We start from the raw sequence: 22,960 nt of genomic DNA, 5'->3' as shown, positions 1-22,960 counted from the left end.
AGTTTCCTGTCAAGAGTATCTGAGGAGCCTGTGAGGGGCTCTGGAGCTTTAAGGTCAGGCGCCTTCCGGGAGCCGTAGCCTCCGCCCCGCCCTTCGGCCCGCGCACCCCTCATTGCGCATGTCAGGTTTTGTTCCCCTCCCCCCTCCAGCAACGGGCCGAGAGGCGGTGGCGGTGGCGGTGGCGGTGGCGAAGGGGGCGGAGAGGAAGGAACGCGGCGGGACCTGGCCGGGACAGCGTGTACTTTGGGTCGCGGGATTCTCTCCGCACCGGCGGTGGTAGTAGCTCTCGCTGCAGCCATAGCAGCAGGTTTGTGCATGGGGGTTCTGGACTCAGGGCCGCTAGCCCTTGGGGGCACTGGAGGCAACTGCTGGGCCTAGGGAGGGCTGAGAATCCGCGGCCTCGCTTAACAAAGAGTCGGGAGAGCCTCCGTGCACTGGCGGCAGGAGTGCCAGGAAGGCGTGGGAATGCGAGCTGAGACCTGGAGGGCTCCTTCCTAGCCGCGTCGCCCTCCCACGGCTCCCGCTTCCCTCGCAAGTCTTACCGAGGCCCAGTTGGCGGCTTTCCGGAGGCGGCGCCCGCTCGCCTAGGAAAGGGATTTGCAGGGTGCCCGGCTCCGAGGCAGGGATAGCGCGGGGAGAATTCTGACCCAAGGAGGCAGCGCTTGGGAGATGCAGGCCTCCGCATCTGGGGTCCTGATAGGCGTAAGCTGCCAAATGAGAAGAGTGAAAAGACACAGGCGATGATCTTTGTACAGCCTTGGGTAGGGCGATGATTAGCATCACTGTAGTCACAAACTTTTTTGTGGCCTAGTTGAGAACCTGTCTGATGTGAATGAATAATTTATGTGGAGTTGCAAACGTACATCAAAAACATAGAAGCTATCGAGAGTTTTGGGGAATTGTATTTTCGTTACTTGAGAATTTGCCTCTTGTCCCCACTCCTGTAGGCAGTTATCCAATTTCCTGTGGCTTCCCTGTATATTCTTTTTGTAAATGATGTTTCTATGTCTGTCCTCCCTCATATACACACCCAGGTCTTCCTAAAGGGCAGGGACTATGTCTTAAATCACTTTGCAGAGCCAAGCCCGGTTCTGCCACATAGGAGATGAGCAATGAGTGTTTCTTACAAAAATTAGCTTTTTAGACTTTGGCAGCTGAAGAAAAAAATGTATCTTTCTGTACCTAGAAGAGGCATTGTGTAGCCTAATGTGCAGTTCATTCATTCAGACTATATTTTTGTTGATGCCTATTTTCTAACGCCGTTCTAGGTGATGAAATAGGTGTTAGACCCCTGCCTTTGTGAAACTTAAATTTCTAGTAGCGGGAGGAGAGGCAAACAAATATGTAAATTATACTGAATGTTAGAAGATGACCAGTACCTTAGGAAAAAGAAAGAAAGCTGGAAAGGGGTTTGGGGAGGTCTTGTTGGAATTTGCAATAAAGTGGTCAGGGAAGTCCGGACAGTCTAGCCAATATTGAAGGGGACTAGACGGAGGAGTAAGCCCTATGTTTATCTGGGAAAAAGAACGTTCCAAGCTAGGGAATAATAAACATAAAAACCTTGAGGAGGACAAAGCTGGCACCTTAAGAGTGTGAAGACCAACATGTTTGGAGCACTGTGAGGCGAAGGAGTAATAGGAGATAAGGTCAGGGAAGAATGGAGGGAAGGGAGTGCAGAACAACCAGAGCCTTTTACGCTGTTACTTGGACAGGAAGGATCTGAGGGTTTCCATCAGAGGAATGATATGATCTGATTTATATTTTTAAAATTCAATGTAAGAGAGGAGTGCAGTTGTTTAAATTTGTGTTTTGTTACATTGATAGTCATTTAATCAACTGTTTCTTTAAGCTGACAAAAGAGAAGGGATGCTTCTAAAATAACCATAACCCAGCATTTACCTATATTTGGTTTAGAAGAATGTGATTAAATTCTTGAGTTTTTATATAGATTCTCATTAAAGAACTGACCTGTATATAGTGTGTGAGATACTCTCAAGGTATTATGTAGAGTAGATGCTAATCACTTTCACTAGAACTCTTCCTTCCACTTCCATAAATACAGTGATAATGTGGTTTATATAATCAGTTGTTTTTAGTCCACTATATTTAAAGTCATTTAGATCATATCTTATTTTCCACCATTGCCAAAAACACAAACCAGCTAAATTGTCTTCCTTTATAAGCACGTTTCACATTTATTCTCACTTTGTAGTCTTTGCTAGTTCAATCTTTCTCCCTAGAATGTCTTCCTCTGCACATCTCTACCCAGCTTGCATCTTTCTTTGCCTAGCCTGCCTTCTGGCTCTCTTATGAAGCTTATCCCTGATTGTTAGCGCATGGTGATCTCTGACATCTTCAGTGTTTTTTTTTTTTGAGGAGTCTTGCTCTTTCGCCAGGCTAGAGTGTAGTGGTGGAATCTCAGCTCACTGCAGCCTCCACCTCCGGGTTTCAAGCAATTCTCTGCCTCAGCCTCTTGAGTAACTGGGATTACAGGCACCCATCACCATGCCTGGCTAATTTTTTGTATTTTTAGTGGAGATGAGGTTTCACCATCTTGGCCAGGCTGGTCTTGAACTCCTGACCTCGTGATCTACCCGCCTTGGCCTCCTAAAGTGCTGGGATTACAGGCATGAGCCATGACACCTGGCCATCTTCAGTGTTCTTGTGGCACTTACGTGTGCCATATCTGAGTTGAAAGAAGTCTGATCATTCTCAATTTATCAATGTAGAAATTGCTTCTTCAGAAATAACGTAAATAATAATGAAAAACACCATGGCAGCTAACATATTGAACAAGTACATTTTTGAGTATGAACTTAATTTTTCACACCAACCCTTGAGATAGGTAGGTGATAGTCTCTTTTTTTTTTCTGTGTGTGGTGGTGTCTCACTGTGTTGCCCAGGCTGGTCTCGAACTCCTGGGCTCAAGTGATCCGCCTGCCTCAACCTCCCAAAGTATTGAGATTACAGGCATGAGCCACCACACACAGCCTCTCACCATTTTATAGATGAGGAAACTGAACCCAGAGAAGCTAAATAACTTCCCTGGGGTTCATATCAAGGTATTAGCAAAGATTAGCAAAGATATACACATAGCCTGTGCTACTTTACTTTTCTGTTAAGATTTCCTACAAAACCATAGCATTTTATTTACTTTTTCAAGACAGCGTCTTGCTTTGTTGCCCAGGTTAGAGTGCAGTGGTGCAGTCAGCTTACTGTAACCTGGAACTCCTGGTTTCAAACAATCCTCTTGCCTCAGCCTCCTGACCAGCTAGGATTACAGGCGTGTGCTACCATGCCTGGCTAATTTTTAAATTTTCTTTGTAAAGACAGGGTCTTGCTGTGTTGCCCAGGCTGGTCTCTAACTCCTGGCCTTAAGTGATCCTCCCACCTTGGCCTCCCAAAAGGTGAGGATTACAGGTGTGAGCCACCTCGCCCAGGCAGCCATAGCATTTAGTGCCTAGAACCATACCGAATAGGACTTCATGCCATCTTGAATATCTCTTTTCAACCTAGTTGTAGATCTCCTTTAGTCTTTTACATACTGAATAAATGAGTATCTAATATTGAAAACATACTGTAAGAGAAAAATGAATAAGCCTTTTTCAGCCATGAATCCTACAATGAATTGGACTGGAAAGGGAGTTTGTGGAAGGAGATGCCCTTTCTCTGGAGAAATCATATTCATGTCTTTCGGAGTTGGTATTTGAGATGGGCTTTGAAGGATAGGACTTTTGTAGGTACTTACACTTTATAGGAAAGATTTGATGGGGATGGAATCCAGGTAGAGGGAAGAGCATTCACCGAAGTGCTGTTTTCTTGGAAACCAGTACATGTGGAGAGCCCTTGGGAAATATGAATGGTAGTTTGTTGCCACAGTGGAGGGTCTCATTCCAACATGATTAACTGTGGAGAGCTATGGAATTGAAGAGAGTGACAGAGTCTGAAACGTGTTCTGGGAGAACCTGGAAAGGGTTTTCGATAAGTATCTGAATACTGACCTCCCTTCTGTGAGACTTTTTCTAGTTCCACGATATTGACACACACTACTCTACCAAAGGAGGTAAAACTTCATTTTCTCTTTTCACTGTGTGTCTCACTGTTACTTCATCATTTTATACTTTATTATATAGAATCTCTTCTCATAGACTATGGAAGATTTGCTGGTTTTCGATGAAGCGTATGGATGTACATTGCCATTATTTTCCAATAAAACAGACATTCTTGGGACAGTAGAGTTGTCAGGGGAGGATTACCTGTGAAATGTCATTCATCTCAGGAGGCCTTTCCCGACTTAAGTCTGCAATAGCTTGCCTCTTACCTGCTTGCTTACCTTTCATAGCACTTTTGCTACCTGTAATTACATGATTTAGTTTTTCTCTCTCCTGGGACAGACTGTGAGCTCCCTGGGGCTGTAGTGCTGGGGCTCTGTCTGATTCCATTACTGTATCCTTAGCACCTTAGAGCAGTTACTGGCACAAAATAGGCCCTCAGTATATTTTGACTTAGTGATCACTCTAGTAGTGCTGTGGGAGCTGGATAATAATCAGAAAGATTTTTTTAGGAAATAATTGCAATAGTGGAGTTGGAGATGGAAAGGCTACTGGGCACATAACAAAACCATTAGTGGTTATTGGTCAGTATAAAACAGTGAATGTTATTACTACGAACCAACTTAGATGGTTCTCTTTTAAGCAAATGCACGTTAAACTTTGTTTGTGACTCTAGTATGCAGCTAGTTCTTTTCAAATTAGGTATTTAATTTGGATTCTTTTTTAAATTTTTATTTTTTGGTACCCCAGTAGGAAATGAAGAAATCCTTTTTTAAGAGAAAAAATGCAAAAACGCAGTTGCATTTTCACAAGTGTGTTTGTATTTTAGAAACTGGGGCCTAGATAGCATATTGCTCCCTCATAATTTGTTTAAAATAACAACCTAAAAATACGTGCACTCATTTCCTGGTTTTATTCATTTTATTGTAAAAGACATGTCAGTGGCAGTATGTATGTCCATTATCATTATTATTTTTTTCCAGACAGAGTCTGGCTCTGTTGCCCAGATGGAGTGCAGTGGCATGATCTCAGCTTATTGCAACCTCTGCCTCCTGGGCTTAGGCCATCCTCCCACCTCAACCTCTCAAGTAGCTGGGACTGCAGGTGCATGCCTCCACACCTGGTTCATTTTTGTATTTTTTGTAGAAACCAGGTTTTGTATTGTTGCCCAGGCTGGTCTCAAACTCCTGAGCTCAAGTTATCCTCCTGCCTCGGCTTCCCAAAGTGCTGGGATTGCGGTTGTGAGCGACTGTGCCGGGCCTCATTTTGTTTTCTTCTTTTGCTACCGTCACCACCATCTAGCCACAGAACACTTTTCATCTTGTAAAAATGAAATTCTATACCCATTAAACAATAACACCCCATTCTCCCCTCCCCCCTGCCTCTGGCAACCACTCTTCTACTCTGTGTCTCTGAGCTTGACTATTCTAGGTATCTCTTTTTTTTTTTTTTTTTGATTTTTTTTTCTTGGTAGAGATGGAGTCTTGCTGTGTTGCCCAGACTGGTCTCAAACTCCTGGCCTCAAGTCCTCTTACTACTTCCCAAAGTACTGGGAATATAGGCATAAAGCACTGCATCCGGCTGTTTTATTTTTTTAGTGACCAAATAGAAATTTGAGTGGCTATCTTTTGCTTCTTCTATCAGCTGTCCTCCCACAAACCTCTGTGATTGTCAAGGTTCAGTAGCCATGTACCCTGCATGGTTTAATAGTAGGAAAAACTGTTGTCAAGAGACTTAAGTTATGATATATTGAGGATGATCTGGCTTAGATTTAATCAGGAAGGGTGAATAGCTAAATAAGGTTTTTTAGTAATGAAAGACAGTTTTCACAAATACTGGGATGGGTTTTGGAGAGTTTCAATACATCGTATTTATTCATTCAACAGATTTTTTTGAGTACTACATAGACACCAGGGATTTAGTGCTGGACAAATGGAGCAAAATCCTTGCTCTCATGGAGCTAAGTCTACTCAGTGGCATATGTAGAAAGCACAGTTGCTTGGCCTTCCTAGAGGCAGTAATTGAGGGGAAATGGGCTGTGTGTTCTAGATGAGCTAGAGAAAGGATTGCTTTTGCATCCTGCTGAGTCTGAGAGCCATTAAGCACCCCTCACCTGCCTGCCCAAGGTTTCACTGCCTGCCTGTTTGTGATAGGAGTTGATTTGCTGCTTTTGTAATACGAACCTTTTGATTATTTAGTAGGGCTGATTCATATTCATTCTTGTTCTTTTTGTTCCTTCCCTCTAGTTTTGGGAGAAGAGTGAGTTACTCCTGTTGTTAAAAGTTTTGATCATGTCTGGTTTTCTCTGGAAATCCTATGATTTTTTTCTGTCATCTTGCATCTTCAGTTTTTCTAACTTTATTGATTTTTCTCCTTTAGCATATAAACATATATATATTTCTTTAAAAAATAAAATTTCTGTAGTTAATGCTTCCCTTTTTTCCCTATCATTGGTAAACAGCCTACAAAGTACTCTTGACTCTTCTTCATCTAGTCTTCATCCTCTACCACTTACTTGCTGGGCACTCCTAACCCTGCCTCTACTGCTCTATTGAAACTGCTTTCACCGATGCCTCCTGGTTACATGTACAACAGAAGCATTTTAGTTCTTGACTTACCTGACTTTAGTTTTCTGCCCGTAGAGTGTCTCTCCTTACCTGTGTTCTTCCTCTTGTCTCCCCTTCCTTCCTTCCCTCTCTTCTCTTTATTTCTCTCCCCTCCTTCATCCCTGTTCCATCTGAAGTTTCAATGTAAGCTTCTCTTTTTCTGCCCATTCTTAAATAGTGATACACATTAATGTCAACATTAAGAGTTGTCTTACTGGCTGGACGTGGTGGTTCGCGCCTGTAATCCCAGCACTTTGGGAGGCCGAGGCAGGTAAATCATGAGATCAGGAGTTTGAGACCAGCCTGGCCAACATGATGAAACCTCATCTCTACTAAAAATACAAAAATCCACCAGGCATGGTGGTAGGTGTCTGTAATCCCAGCTACTCGGGAGGCTGAGGCAGGAGAGTTGCTTGAACCCAGGAGGCAGAGGTTGCAGTGAGCTGAGATTGTGCCATTGCACTCCAGCTCTGGGCAACAGAGCAGGACTCTGTCTGGGGATGGGGGAAAGAATTGTGTTACCTCTTTTCTCACTCTGCATGGTCTCTCTGCCAGCTTATTTATTTGCATCAGTAACCTCAAATGCAAATGTCTTACATCAAATTTATAGTTCTACTCCAGACCCCTCTCTGCAGTTACTGATCCTAATCTCTCCTTAGCTCGCCCATAGATACTGAACTCATCTTCTTCCTGGTTTGGCAAGCCTGACTCTTTTAGGTTTCCCTCTCCATTGGCCATTGATGGCCCCACAATTCACCCAACCCTTTTTTTTTTTTTTTTTTTTTTTGAAATGGAGTCTTGCTCTGACACCCAGGTTGGAATGGAGTGGCATGATCTTGGCTCACTGCAACCTCCGGCTCCTAGATTCAAGGGATTCTTCTGCCTCAGCCTCCCAAGTAACTGGGACTACAGGCACGTACCACCACGCCTGGCTAATTTTTTGTATTTTTAGTAGAGATGGGGTTTCACCATGTTAGCCAGGACGGTCTTGATCTCCTGACCTCATGATCCACCTGCCTCGGCCTCCCAAAGTGCTGGGATTACAGGCATGAACCACTGTTCTCGGCCCACCCAATCTTTAAAGCCAGAAACTTCTAAATTTATTCTAGACTCTTCTTCCTTAGCTTCCACACCAGTTGCTGGTCACACAATCCTAATTGGTCTTTCCTCATAGATATCTAAATAAATAATTCAGATCTATCCCCCATTTCTCCATTCTCACAGGTACTTTCTTCGTTCAGGATTTTGTCACTTTATGTCTGCATTGCTGAAACAGCCTCCTAACTACTTTCCTTGCCTCTTCCATGGGTATTTCTCGTTCTGTCTTTCAAAAACACTGATCTGAAAATTTCTCTTCTGTGTAAAATTAATGTTTCCTTGTAGCTGTCAGAATGCAGTTTTGTATGGTACTTCGTTAGCATAGCCTCCTAAGCTGTTCATCTTGACCCTGCCTGTCTTTTTTAACATGTGTCTTGCAAATTTCCCAAACGTCCTACTGAACTCTAGCTTCACTGAACTATTTCCTGTTCTCTGTGGTAGTACTTAACAGATCCTTCCATCTGAAATGCCCTTCTTTAATGCTTCTCTGATCTAATGCCTCTTGAGAGTTCAAAATTTATGTCATCTCCCAGAACACTTCTGTGCCTTTGCTCCCACTCATGGACCACCAGTGAATCCACTTTGTATACTACACCTGTTAGAACGCATCATGTTGTTTTCAGCTGCCTCAAACTATACTGTCTAACTCCTTGAGAATAGGGACTGTATCTTTCATGTATGACTGTCTGACCTTCCTCAGCAAGCTTTCAGTAAACTATTCAAAGTTTTCCTGCTAGGAGATTGTGTGATTCTTAAAAATTCACCTGAATGTAAATATTTTTTCACTGTTCTTTCTTTGACTGTCTTCTCATCCTTATGGCTTATTTATTAGCTCCTCGTTATACGTTATATACGCTAGGAAAAATGAGATTAAAGTTGAGCCCATTATTTTTGTTGCTTAGGAAAACTCTTGTAAAGATAGTCTTATAGATTAGTTTAAAAACATTATCAGATGCTAAAATTTTCTTGCTTGTAAAGATTCTTACTAAATTTCATTGCACTGGAATTATGTTGATTTCCTGATTGAAAGAATTTCCTTATGGAATTCCTAAAGAGAACAGGAGATGAAGTTCAAGTAAACTAGTACTTACTAAATACTTACTGTTACAGAAGGAGATCCAAAATGAGTAAAGACAGTTTCTATCTGGAGTTAAGGGTCTAAGTGGAAGTTGACATGGTGTAATTCAAGTTTAATACCAAGCAGACTGGGGGCATGACTCATGCCTGTAATCCCAGCACTCTGGGAGGCTGGGCTGATCGCTTGAGGTCAGGAGTTCAAGACCAGCCTGGCCAAAGTAGTGAAACCCTGTCTTTACTGAAAATACAAAACATTAGCTGCATGTGGTGGTGTATGCCTGTAATCCCAGCTACTCAGGAGGCTGAGACAGGAGAATGGCTTGAATCAGGGATGCAGAGGTTGCAGTGAGCCAAGATTGCACCACTGCACTCCAGCCTGGACAACAGAGTAAAACTCCATTTCAAAAAAAAAAATGTAATACTAAGCAAGCAACTAAGTGCTGTGTATAATACTAAGCAAGCAACTAAATACTGTGTATAACAGCAGTTGAACAAAACCTATAAGGTATATATAGACAAGGGGCGTAGAACAGTGCATGTTTCTGATCTCTTCGACAATATTACTATAATAAACAAATTTCTGGAATTTTTTTCTCACACTGGCTTCAAAGCTAGGGGAAATTAAAATTAAACATTTTAATTTTTCTTACTAATGGTAAACAAAGTAGAAATCAAATAACTGCTGTTAACATTTTGATAACCTTTCGGCTGTCCCTGTATGTGTAACTCATGGTTTTTACATAAATTGAATCATACTACTCACCTTGTTTTATGCCCTTACTTAATTTACTCAATGTGTAATGGATACTTTTTCATAAATGTAAGCAGTAATTAAAATTTTTAGGCCAGGCAAGGTGGTGTGGCTCATGCCTGTTAATCCCAGCACTTTGGGAGACTGAGACAGGAGGACTGCTTGAGGCCAGGAGTTGCCTATGCCTAGGCAACATAGTGAGACCACAAAAAAATTAAAAGAAAATAAAAAGCCAGGCATGGTGGCTCACGTTTGTAGTCCCATCTACTCAGGAGACTGAGGTGGGAAGATGACTTGAGCCCAGGAGTTCTTGGTTACAGTGACCTGTGATCAGAGCACTATACTGCATCCTGGGTGACAGCAAGAAGTTGTCTCAAAAAAACATGTTTTTAAAACTTAGAATGCATTTTCCTTTGAGCAATTGCATTTTAAAACTTGTTCTTAAGGAAATAATGGAAGGTATGCACAAAGTTGTACCTATAATGATGTGTTCTGCAACATTATAATGTTACTAGTATTATACAATAATACCTAAAGTAGTGAAGAAATAGATATCTAATTACATTAAACAGTATCACAGTGTATCATTAGGTGAAGAAATCAGTAACTAAAATAATATGTATAATATGGTTTGTGTGTGTGTGTGTGTGTGTGTGTGTATGTGTGTATGCATGTGCACGTATTCATAGAAAAAGTAGCAAAAGATAGAACAAAACCACATATCTGGGAGAGGAAATTTCAGGTAGTTTTAAATTTTTTTTCTTTTTCACTTTCTGCTTTTCTGTAAAACTTAGATAAATTGTATCATTAAAAAGGTTTTTGGGGGCCAGGTGCAGGAGCTCATGCCTGTAATCCCAGCGATTTGGGAGTCTGAGGTGGGTGGATCACTTGAGGCCAGGAGATCCAGACCAGCCTGGCCAACGTAGCGAAACCCCATCTGTACTAAAATTCATAATATTAGCTGGATGTGGTGGCACATGCTTGTAATCCCAGCTACCCAGGAGGCTGAGACATGAAAATCTCTTGAACTCGGAGGCAGAGGTTGCAGCGAGCTGAGATTGTGCTGCTGCACTCCAGACTGGGTGACAGATTGAGACTCTGTCGCAAAAAAAAACCAAAAAAAAAACCATGTTTTTTTGGGCCAGGTGCAATGGCTTGTGCCTGTAATGCCAGCAGTTAGGGAGGAAGAGGTGAGAAGGGGATCTCTTGAGGCTAGGAGTTTGAGACCAGCCTAGGCAACATCGTGAGACCCTGTTTTGTTTGTGTTTTTGAGACCGAGTTTCACTCTTGTTGCCCAGGCTGGAGTACAATGGTGAAATCTTGGCTCACCGCAACCTCTGCCTCCCAGGTTCAAGTGATTCTCCTGCCTCAGCCTCCCGAGTATTCGGGATTACAGGCATGTGCCACCACGCCTGGCTAATTTTGTATTTTTAGTAGAGACAGGGTTTCTCCATGTTGGTCAGACTGGTCCCAAACTTTCTACCTTGGGTGATCCGCCCGCCTAGGCCTCCCAAAGTCCTGAGATTACAGACGTGAGCCACCGCACTGAGCCCTTGACCCTGTTCTATTTTCAAAAAAAAAAAATGTGTTTTGGAGCCAAGAGTAATGTAAGATATTGTTTGTAAAGGTATTTTATCAATGTACAAGACATTTGTTTGTAATTTTTAACCATAGCCTAACTGAATACTTCAGGCAACATGTCGATGACAATGAATCATGGTTTCTTCCTGGATGGTGTTCCTAGTGGGCAATTGTTCAATAAATACATAGTTCATAGTACCCTTCTTTAAGACATGAATACACAGTTACTGTCTACAAACAACTGATCTTTTAAGTTTTGATTCCTTGATTTTTTCCAGATGTCATTACCAGAGGATAATCCCTAGTTTTGGGACAGCCTTGCTGATAGCACCTCAGTCTTTCTTATAAGGATGAAGACATTTCAGTCTTTTCATATCTCCAGTGGCCTAACACAATGTCTAGCACATACCAGATTCCCAAAAATATATTTTCTTATAAGTATTTTTGTCAGCTTAATAAGATGTTAATTAGCAGGCAAATCCTTTTGGTGTGATTATATTAAATACTGCATTCCTGTTTACATTGAGATCCCAATCAAATGAATAACAATTTCATCAGCGTTTTAGAAAATGTAATCATTTGTTGAGGCTAGCATAATGTTTATCTGAAATACAATGTCAACGTTTGTGGTTCTTGTTTTTTTAAGAGACAAGATTTCACTATGTTGCCCAGGCTGGAATACAGTGGCTATTCACAGGCAGGATCATAGCACACTGTAACCTTGAACTCCTGGATTCAAGCAGTTTCCCTGCCTCAGTCTCCTGAGTAACTGGGCTGGAAATGAATCTCTTAATGAGACAGATGGGATTTTCTTTTGCCTTTCTTTTAATGTGAAAAGAGACAGAATATCTCTCTCTGTCACTCAGGCTTGAGTGCAGTTGCGTGATCATAACTCCGTGTAAGCTGGTACTCCTGGGCTCAAATAGTCCTCCTGCCTAAGCTTCCCAAGTAGTTGGCACTATAGTCCTGGGCCACTCTCCTGGCTACAGTGTTACAGTTTCAATTGAGAAGCTAAAGTTTAAAATTTTAGGTGGAGATTGGAAGAAACATACAACTCATTGGGGCTATATATACTTTTTAAAGTTAAATTTATATTTGCGTTTCTTACTCCTAACAGGTCAGTCATTGGCACCATGAACTGGAATAAAGGTGGTCCTGGCACTAAGCGGGGATTTGGCTTTGGAGGTTTTGCCATCAGTGCTGGGAAAAAGGAGGAACCCAAACTCCCACAGCAGTCCCACAGTGCCTTTGGGGCAACCAGCTCTTCTTCTGGATTTGGAAAGTCAGCTCCACCACAGCTCCCTTCTTTCTACAAAATTGGATCTAAACGGGCCAACTTTGATGAAGAAAATGCGTAAGTGGTAATTCCTGGTATTGTAGCAAAGGTTGGGCTTTGAGATACTCATTCTGTCAGCAGAAATTGAGGCAGAGAAACTGTTTGTTTCTAAATGATTTCTGAAATTACATATCTCACTGAATTCCACTGTTCCTAATAAGTTAAATTATCAGGTTTACTCATTTATAAGGAATATTAATGCCTGTAGAGTTACTTATACCTTTACTCATTCAGTGAACTATGTCCTACTGGGCTGTTGCTCAATGTGGGATTAGAAGCTATTGAAACAGGCCAGGCATGGTGGCTCATGCCTGTAATCCCAATACTCTGGGAGGCCAAGACTGGCGGATCATCTGTGGTCAGGACTTCGAGACCAGCCTGGCCAATGTGGTGAAACCCTGTCTCTACTAAAAATACAAAAAATTAGCCAGGTGTGGTTGGCACAACTGTAACCCCACCTACCTGGGAAGCTGAGGCAGAAGAATTGCTTGAACCAGGAGGCAGAGGTTGCAGTGAGCCAAGATCGTGCCATTGCACTCCAGCCTGGGCAACAGTGCAAGACTGTCTCAAAAAAAAAAGCCATTGAAACACAAATATGGTTGAAGAGTTTTATATAATTCATGTGGTTTTGGGGTTTTAGTTTTAGTTTTGGGGTTTTTTTTTTTTTTTTTTGGAGGCAGAATTTCTCTCTTGTCACCCAGGCTGGAGTGTAGTGGTGCAGTCTTGGCTCACTGCAGCCTCCCTCTCCTGGGTTCAAATGTTTCTCCTGCCTCAGCCTCCTAAGTAATTGGGATTACAGGCACAAGCTACCACACCTGGATCATTTTTGTATTATTAGTAGAGACAGGGTTTCACCATGTTGGCCAGGCTAGTCTCAAACTCCTGACCTCAGGTGATTCACCCACCTCGGCCTCCCAATGTGCTGGGATTACAGGCGTGAGCCACCACACCTGGCCTAGTGGTCTTTACTTTAGTCTTTTACTGACACCATGTAAATTGTTTTGTAAACACAGGCAGTTGTCGGAACTGATGGAAATACAAGTTTGCCTCAACATCTAAGTCTTTAAAACTATTACGTTGGAACATCTGATAGTGGTAGAAAAATCTCATATTTTCCCCATAGTTCTCATAATTGGTAAATGCTTTTTACCAATTACCATTTTTAACTTGCTGATACAATAATGTGGTTAGAAAAAGCTGGGATTTAAGGGTTTGAGTTCTAATTTCCATACAAAGTATCTCTCTTTGCTGAATCTGAAGAAATCTCTTGTTGCTCTTATTACCAAGCTGGTTGTGACACTGCCTCACTGCTTGAGGAGTTTTTTTTAGTTTTTTTTGTTTTTTGAGATAGGATCTCACTCTGTCACCCAGGCTGGAGTGAACTGGTGTGATCAAGGCTCTCTGCAGTCTCGACCTCCCAGGCTAAAGCAGTTCTCCCACCTCAGCCTCCTCAGTAGCTGGAACGATAGGCACATGCCACCACACCCTGCTAATTTTTTGTTCTTTTGTAGAGACAGGGTCTTGCTCAGGCTGGTCTGAAACTCCTAGGCTCAGGTGATCCTTCCACCTCGGCCTCCTATAGTGCTGGGATTATAGGCATGAGCCACTGCACCCAGCAGATTTTAATTGGAAAAAAAAACTTTTAAGGCTGGAGTTTAAAATTATTTGAAAATACACAGCAATATTTTAGAAAGCTGATATGTTATTCAGGAATCAAATATACAAGTAGTGTTTAAGGTTTTGCAAAGTTAAAAATCGTTATTCTATATAGCAGTTAACCAGCTCAAGCTATTTTTTCATTAGTTAAATAGAACACACTATATACAGGAGGCTGAGGAAAGATGGCTTGAGCTTAGGAGTCTTGAGGCTGCAGTTAGCTATTTTTGCATCACTGCTCTAAAGCCTATATGACAGAGTGAGACTCTGTCTCTAAAAACAAACAAAAAAAAACCAAAAACCTATGCAAATGGCTATGCATGAGTAAATATGTATGTATAAGCTATATGTTAATGCATATGTAATTACATCATATAGTATATAGTGTAAATATGCTATTGCTACATTAGTATATACAAGACTTACTATATAAAGGAGTATGCATAAGCATGTCTACTATATATTTTAGGCCAGGTGCAGTGGCTCATGCCTGTAATCCCAGCACTTTGGGAAGCTGAGGTGGGTGGATCACTTGAGGTCAGAAATTTGAGTCCAGCCTGGGCAACGTGGTCAAGCCCTGTCTCTACTAAAAATACAAAAATTAGCTGGGTGTAGTGGCGTGTGCTTTTAATGCCAGCTACTTGGAAGGCTGGGGCAGGAGAATCGCTTGAACCCGGGTGTCGGAGGTTGCAGTGAGCAGAGATTGGCGCTGCTGTACTGCATCCTGGGCAACAGAGCAGGCTCTGTCTCAAAAAAAAAAATATATACACACACACACACACACACACACACACACACACACACAATATAGTTTAGTGTATATTATTGTTACATATAGTCATATATTAGTATGTACATATATGTGTGTATATAGCATAACAGTTAAAGCTTTTAAAATAATTCCTAGGAAGACTTGAAATGCTATAACTTTTTAAGCTGCAGTTATTTATTTATACTAATATTTCGTTGTATTACTATTTAATTTTGAGATAAAATCTAAACAGTGGTTTTAGTTTATAAAGAGCTGTAGTGACGTTCTTTTCTGGAATGTTTGTTAAAGAGAAAGTGATACCTTATCCAGCCTTTGAAGTTGTCCTTTCTGAATACTTAAGTATTATCGCAAATCATTTTGGATTGAGCACTTATTTTCTTTTTTTTCTTCTTTCTTCTTTTTTGAGACAGAATGTCGCTCTGTTGCCCAGGCTGGAGTTCAGTGGCACAATTTCAGCTCACTGCAGCCTCCGCCTCCTGGGTCCAAGCAATTCTGCCTCAGCCTCCTAAGTACCTGGGATTACAGGTGTATGCCACCATGCCTGGTGACTTTTGTATTTTTAGTAGAGACAGGGTTTTACCATGTTGGCCAGGCTTGTCTTGAACTCCTGACCTCAAGTGATCCAACTGGCTCAGCCTCCCACAGTGTTAGGATTACAGGTGTGAGCCACCATGCCCAGCTTGAGCATTTTTCAATTCTGGAAGTTTTCTGTCAGTCCCCAGAAAATAGTCCAGAACTTCTGAAGTTTTTGGTCTTACAAAAGTCTCTCTTAAGTTTTTATTAAGGATTGTAAAGGATAGACTGAATTTCTAATGTTTCATTAAAAAGTTTCCTTTTAGCTGAGTGCAGTGGCTCCCACCTGTAATCTCAGCTCATTGGGAGGCTAAAGCAGGCAGATCACGTAAGGTCAGGAGTTTGAGATCAGCCTGGCTAACATGATGAAACCCCTGTCTCTACTAAAAATACAAAAATTAGCTGGGCGTGGTGACAGGCACCTGTAATCCCAGCTACTAGGAAGGCTGAGGCAGAAGAATCGTGTGAACCCGGGAGGCGGAGGTTTTGGTGAGTCAAGATTGTGACACTGCACTCCAGCCTGGGCAACAAGCAAAACTCCTTCTGAAAAAAAAAAGTTTCCTTTTTTCCAATAGCACAACTCTTTAATATTTGTCATATTTATCTAACAGTGATCAGTAAGTTTGTACTGAAAACTCTTCCCTTTTAACAGAACTGGGAATATGATTTGACCATACACTATTGAAATGGGGTATCTCTTGTGATTACTTTTTTGTAATATTGAAATTTTGCATATATTAAGTAGTACTTAATAATTAGGTAATTAGCCAGAGCCTTGGAGGTCTCTAATTTGATCTGCATTAAATCTCCTAATAATAAGATACACCATAATAAAAATTTTTGCTAAGTGGAAAGGTTTACTGATCCCAAAGTAAACATTCACTTTACCAATTTGCATTCTAATTGTCAGCTATTTTGAAGATGAGGAAGAAGACTCTAGCAATGTTGATTTACCTTACATTCCTGCCGAAAACTCACCAACTCGCCAGCAATTCCATTCCAAGCCAGTAGATTCTGACAGTGATGATGATCCCTTGGAGGCATTCATGGCCGAAGTGGAGGCAAGTATCAACATGTTTCATTAAAATATTTAGCAGTTAGAAATAGATCAGGTTAGCATAGAACTTCAAACCTTTTTCAAAATTTGTTTTCTAGTCTTTTTTTTTTTTGAGAATTTTGGTCTATTACTCTATAGTTTCATAAATCTACTTCCGCTTGCTGTGGAGTACTTTTGCGATGATTAGCGGCTAGAAATTTGAACTGTAACCCATGAATATGGTAGCTCTAGATGTATATGTGTGTGTTTTATTTTAATAATCTTAGCATATCCTTAAATGTAGTTAACACCTCATTCAATCTAGCATTTATTAAGTACATATTTATGTAAGATAACTGAACTTAAGGAATTTGCCAAAATTACAAATTCTATATTCTGTAGGTTTTTTTTTTTTTTGTGAGATGGGGTCTCGCTCTGTCACCAGGCTGGAGTGCAGTGGCACGATCCTGGCTCACTGCAACCTCCGCCTCCTGGGTTCAAGTGATTCTCCTGCCTCAGCCTCTCAAGTAACTGGGACTATAGGCACATGCCACCACGCCCAGCTAACTTTCGTATTTTAAGTAGAGATGGAGTTTCACCATGTTGGCCAGGATGGTCTTGATCTCTTGACCTTGCGATCCACCCGCCTCGGCCTCCCAAAGTGCTGGGATTACAGGCATGAGTCCCCGCCCAGCCTATTCTGTGGTTTTAAATATTTTTTCTTCATCAACATTGATGACGTCCCTGTAGAAATTCAACCTCATGACCACCTCCTTGAAACTCTTCTCACTAGGCTTCTGTGATTTTGTGTTATTTTCCTTTTTCTTCTTCCTGATTTTTTCTGTTTGTTTTTGTTTTCTTATTTACTTTTTATTGTGGAAAAATTTAAACACATACAAAGATAGAATAATAAAATGAACCTTCATGTACCTTCAACCAACTTTATTAGTTAACAACTTTTGGCCGCTCTTGTGTTATTTAGTCTCTCCCACCACTGATTCTTTCCTTTATTTATTTATTTATTTTTTTATGTTTTGGAGGCAAGGTCTTGCTCTGATGCAGGCTGGCTAGATAAAATACAGTGTTGTGATCATGGCTTACTGCAGCCTCAAACTCCTGGGTTCAAATGATCCTCCTGCCTCAGCCTACTGAATAGCTTAGTTTATAGGTATGCACCACCATGCCCAGCTAAGTTTTAATTTTTTTTGTAGAGGTGAGCTTTTGAACTTCTGGCCTCAAGTGATCCTCTAGCCTCAGCCTCCCAAAGCGCTTGAACCACAGGCATAAGCCATTGTGTTTAATCCAATTCTGTTTTGGTTTATTTTAAAATCTCAGACATATAATTTTATCCATCTGTATTTCTGTCAGAGCACTCTTAAAAATTACAACCACCAGATTATTGTTGCACCCAAAAAACAAATCATTAAATATCTATCTGACTGTTATTTGTGATCCTTCTTGCCATCTTCCTCCAATTTTTCACATACAGAGGTCCCTTTACAGCTCTCTATATTGATTTACTGTCTTCACTCTTTATACATTCCTTGGTGACCTCATTTACTTTTAAAACTTCTTGGCCAGGTGCAGTGGCTCATGCCTGTAATCCCAGCACTTTGGGAGGCCAAGGTGGACAGATGACGAGGTTAGGACAAGACCAGCCCGGCCAACATGGTTAAACCCCTGTCTCTACTAAAAATACAAAAAATTAGCCGGGTGTGATGGTGCAGCACCTGTAATCCCAGCTCCTGAGGAGGCTGAGGCCAGAGAATTGCTTGAACCTGGGAGACAAAGGTTGCAGTGAGCTGAGACTGCACCACTGCACACACCATCCTAGGCAACAAGAGCAAAACTCTATCTCAAAACAAAACAAAAAAACAAAAAACTTCTCTGTGCATAATTTACATCTTTAGTTGTATCTTTCACTTTAGTTTTGGTCCTGCTTTTCTGGAATCATATTGGCCTTTTTTACATGAATGTGTCCCACTGGCACCTTAAACTCTATTCATCATCTTTTCTTCCTTATCTTTTCCTTCTCTCATTTCTGTGAATGACGTAAGTGTTTAGTTTACATAGTCACCTTAGCTTAAAACTGGCTTTAATTTCTTCCTTTCATCACTACCCCTTCATTTTTTTTTTTAGCAAATTATCAAGCATGTTTATTGTTTAATCCTCAAAATCATGGGAAATAGGCAGAAAAATGTTTATATAATTTTTTAACTGATGATAGAACGGAGCCCTAACATAATTTAAATCACTTGCCCCAAATCATATTGGTACTTAATGTGGCAGACCTGGAACTCAAATCTTAATTTTTCCTTCTTAGTAGTCCTGAAGGTCTAGCTCTTTCCCGTATATCATGCTGTCTTTCCTCTTGTCATTTGCCAAAATCTGTCAATATTATAGCCCTTGCATCTGTTCTTTCCTTTCTGTTGCCATTGTAGCCATCCTACTTTACATTCTTTTTTTTTTTTTTTTTTTTTTTTTTTTTTTTTTTTTGAGACGGAGTTTTGCTCGTTACCCAGGCTGGAGTGCAATGGCGCGATCTCGGCTAACCGCAACCTCCGCTTCCCGGATTCAGGCAATTCTCCTGCCTCAGCCTCCTAAGTAGCTGGGATTACAGGCACGCGCCACCATGCCCAGCTAATTTTTTGCATTTTTAGTAGAGACGGGGTTTCACCATGTTGACCAGGATGGTCTCGATCTCTTGACCTCGTGATCCACCCACCTCGGCCTCCCAAAGTGCTAGGATTACAGGCTTGAGCCACCGCGCCCGGCCCTACTTTACATTCTTATAAATTCTCTCCCTGCTTTAGGCTCTCTGCTGTCTTATTAGGTAGTATACAGCTGCAGGTTAATTAGATCAAAATATGTTTCTTTTCATGGTATTCTCCTTGCTTAAAAACTGTCACTTTAGATGACTGGACACGGTGGCCTACACCTATAATCCCAGCACTTCGGGAGGCTGAGGCAGGAAGATCCCTGGATTCCAGGAGTTCAAGACTAGCCTAGGCAACCTAGTGAGTCCCGGTCTCTACAAAAAATAAAAAATTTAGCCAGATGTGATGGCATCCTGCTATAGTCCCAGCTACTTGGGAGGCTGAGGTTGTAATAAGCTGTGATCATGCTGCTGTAATCAGCCTGGACGACAAAGTGAGACCCTTTCTCAAGAACAAAATGAAGCAAAAAACTATCACTCAGCATTTTGGGGGTCCAAGGTGGGAAGATCGCTTGAGGTTGGGCAACATAGTAAGACCGTGTCTATTAAAAAAAAAAGTCACTTTATTGGTTATGAAATAAAATCCTTTCAGATTTCTTAGTTACTTGTCTTCAGCCAGAATACACCTCTCCTCCAAGGAAGGTGGGAAAGAAATAATCCAAGATAAATGTGTTTTTGTTTGTCCTAGACATTGCTTTTTTTAAAATGTGAGCCAACAATTTTTAAAATCAGGGGATTTTGTCTAATAGTTCAGAATGTTGAAAAATGGAAGATCTGGCAATATACTAAGCCTGTGTTTTTGTGTGGCAGAAAGAGGCTGTTGCTGAGCAAATGGCTGCCTGCATTAGACAAGGCATGCTTTTCCTTGCTCACCATGGTTACATCAATCCCTGTTTCCTTCTTAATGTTGAGGCCACTGTTTATAGAACCATTTGTCATTTCTTTTGTGCTGTAATTTTTCTTTTCTTTTGAGACGGGATCTTTTGCTCAGGCCAGAGTGCAGTGGCACCATCCCAGTTCACTCTAACCTCAAATTCCTAGGCTCAAGCGATCCTCCCACCTCAGCCTTCCGAGTAGCTGGAACTACAGGTGCATGCCACTACACTCGGCTGATTTTTAAAAATTATATTTTTCCCCAGGCTGGTCGCAAAACTCCTAGGCTTAGGCAGTCTTTTTGCCTTGGCCTCCCAAAGTGCTGGAATTGCAGACAGAGTCTGTGCCCAGCCTCTGCATTGTAAGTTTTCTTAGGATGGAGAATTATATTTCTGAACTTAGTTCTCTATCAGATATCAGAAAATAAAGCACTCAGGGTGACATAAGAAAAATTAGAGTACATTTCTGTAGAAGAATATGCCTACTTGCTTATTTCCAGTTTGGTCTTTGAATTTCCCATCTTTGATTTTGAACAACTTAAGTTCCTTACTGAAGAATATACACCTAATAGGTGGCAGAGCCAGAATTCATCTCCAAACCCCATCTTACTTATGCAGTATCATTCTGTATCTAAGTTCTTGTAGCGCTGTGTATTTCTGCCTCTTGTCAAACTATACAGGATACTTACCAAACACCCAGACAATTCAGGACATACATAGGTCTTGCAACATGGTAGGTATTTAATTAATATGTTAAGTGATTTACCGTAGTGATAAAATGAATTGTCATGTTTGGGATGTCCGGTATGCGTTGTTTTTTTATCTTCTTGAGATGTGAACCTTCCTAATGGGCTATGTTTCCAAGAGAATCTGGTCTCATTATTTCTTGAGGTATCCCTAGTGATGAATTAAAAGAAAAATTAGCTTTTGGTTTTCTGGGTGTAAATGTAGATTTATGGTATTACAAACTGGCATAGCCCTTTGTGAGTGAAAGTTTCTAAGAATGTCCTAAATTATTCTTCTTGGCATTTTAATAGTTGAAGCTGGGAATTAAATCTTTTTGATACAGTATCATTCTTTGGGGTATCTTTTTGCTGTAGTATCAAAAGGGATTTTGTGGCTGGGCATGGTGGTTCATGCCTGTAATCCCAGCACTTCATGGGGCAGAGGCAGCCTGATCACTTGAGGTCAGGAGTTCGAGACCAGTTTGGCCAACATGGTAAAACCCTGTCTTTACTAAAAATACAAAAATTAGCTGAGCATGGTGGCACGCACCTGTAGTCCCAGTACTCAGGAGGCTGAGGCAGGAGAATCGCTTGAACCCAGGAGTGTCCTGATCTCGTGTCACTGCGCTCCAGCCTAGGTGACAGAATGGGACACCCACCTCAGAAAAAAATGATGGGGGGGGTTGCATATTTTAGGATAAAGATTTTGTCTGATCTTAGAGTGTTGTTGCCATTAATTCCTGGTTTCAGATGTCAATTTTTTTTTTAAACGGAGTCTTGCTCTGTTGCCCAGGCTGGGGTGCAGTGGCGCAATCTCGGCTCACTGCCACCTCTGCCTCCCGGTTCAAGCGATTCTTCTGCCTCAGTCTCCCAAGTATCTGGGATTACAGGTGCCCACCACCGTGCCCAGCTAATTTTCTTATGTTTTTAGTAGAGATGAGGTTTCACCACGTTGGGCAGGCTAGTTTCGAATTCTTGACCCCTTGGGTGATCTGCCCACCTCGGCCTCCCAAAGTGCTGGGATTAAAGGCGTGAGCCACTGCATCTGGCCCAGATGTCAAAAAAAATTTTTTTTTTTTTTTAAAACGGGATTTCACCATGTTGGTTAGGCTGGTCTTGAACTCTTGACCTCAGGTGATCCGCCCGCCTTGGCCTCCAAAGTGCTTGGATTACAGGCGTGAGCCACCACACCCAGCCCAATTTTTTTTTTTTTTTTTTTTTGAGACGACATCTCGCCCTGTCACCAGCTTGGAGTGCAGTGGTGCGATCCCAACTCACTGCATTCGAGTTCAAGTGATTTTCCTGCCTCAACCTCCTGAGTAGCTGGGACTACAGGCATGCTCTACCACACCCAGCTAATTTTTCTATTTTTGGTAGAGACGAGGTTTCACCCCATGTTGGCCAGGATGGTCTTTATCTCTTGACCTCGTGGTCCGCCCACCTCAGCCTCCCAAAGTGCTAGGATTACAGGCATGAGCCACCGTGCCAGGCCATCAAATTTTATAGGAAGTATAAACTTTTCTAGTGCTTGAACTAGATGATTTATTTTTAGCTAGTGTTCTGAAAAAAGATTTATGTAGGCTTAAACAATATGTTCTACCACTGTTGGTGACCTGTTTCTTATGTTACATTGCTTATATCATCTTCAGTTTCTAGTCTTGTAGCTGGTTCAGTCCTCTGAAAAGTAGGTTTTTTGTATGCCATGCTTCTCTTTAAAACAATTTATCTTTATCAGGAACATTTGGTTTGATAGAACACTCAACCATGCGATGGTATATTTAGTGGCATTTAAAAAAAATCAGATTGCTGGAAAAACTCATGGTGCTTTATAGTGAGAAAAAGTTGTGCAGAATGTGTATAACCTTGGGAAAAATTACTTAATTCTTCTGACCTTGATTTTTAAATGTATAATACAAATGATTAATTTAGATCAGTGATCATCAATTTGTGGTATATAAGAATTGCCTGTGCAAAATGTAAAAACTGCATACATTTAACTCACTCCAGCCCCAAGAATTCTGATTTAGTAGGTGTAGAGCAGCGTTTTCATTTGGCGCTGGATTTATTGTGGTGCTATTCTGTGTATTGTAGAATGTTTAGCAGCCATCC

General features: G+C 41.4%; 1 protein-coding gene across 1 annotated transcript in view; it reads left to right on the top strand.

The window, feature by feature from the left end:
* The first annotated feature begins 166 nt into the window (after positions 1–166).
* DDX42 (DEAD-box helicase 42) overlaps positions 167–22,960 on the top strand; it is a 46,179-nt gene continuing 23,385 nt past the window's right edge. The window contains exons 1-3 of the mRNA XM_012443849.2: positions 167–307; positions 12,283–12,519; positions 16,413–16,563. Coding sequence (XP_012299272.1) covers positions 12,299–12,519; positions 16,413–16,563 — 372 coding nt within the window. The 5' untranslated portion in view covers positions 167–307; positions 12,283–12,298. The remainder of the gene's footprint in view (positions 308–12,282; positions 12,520–16,412; positions 16,564–22,960) is intronic.

This window comes from Aotus nancymaae, unplaced genomic scaffold, assembly GCF_030222135.1.
Source record: "Aotus nancymaae isolate 86718 unplaced genomic scaffold, 86718_ANA_hifiasm-v0.15.2.pri h1tg000089l, whole genome shotgun sequence".
Taxonomy (NCBI): Eukaryota; Metazoa; Chordata; class Mammalia; order Primates; family Aotidae; genus Aotus; species Aotus nancymaae.
The sequence above is the reverse complement of the archived record's forward strand: the minus strand, read 5'-3'. Positions and strand labels throughout refer to the sequence as shown.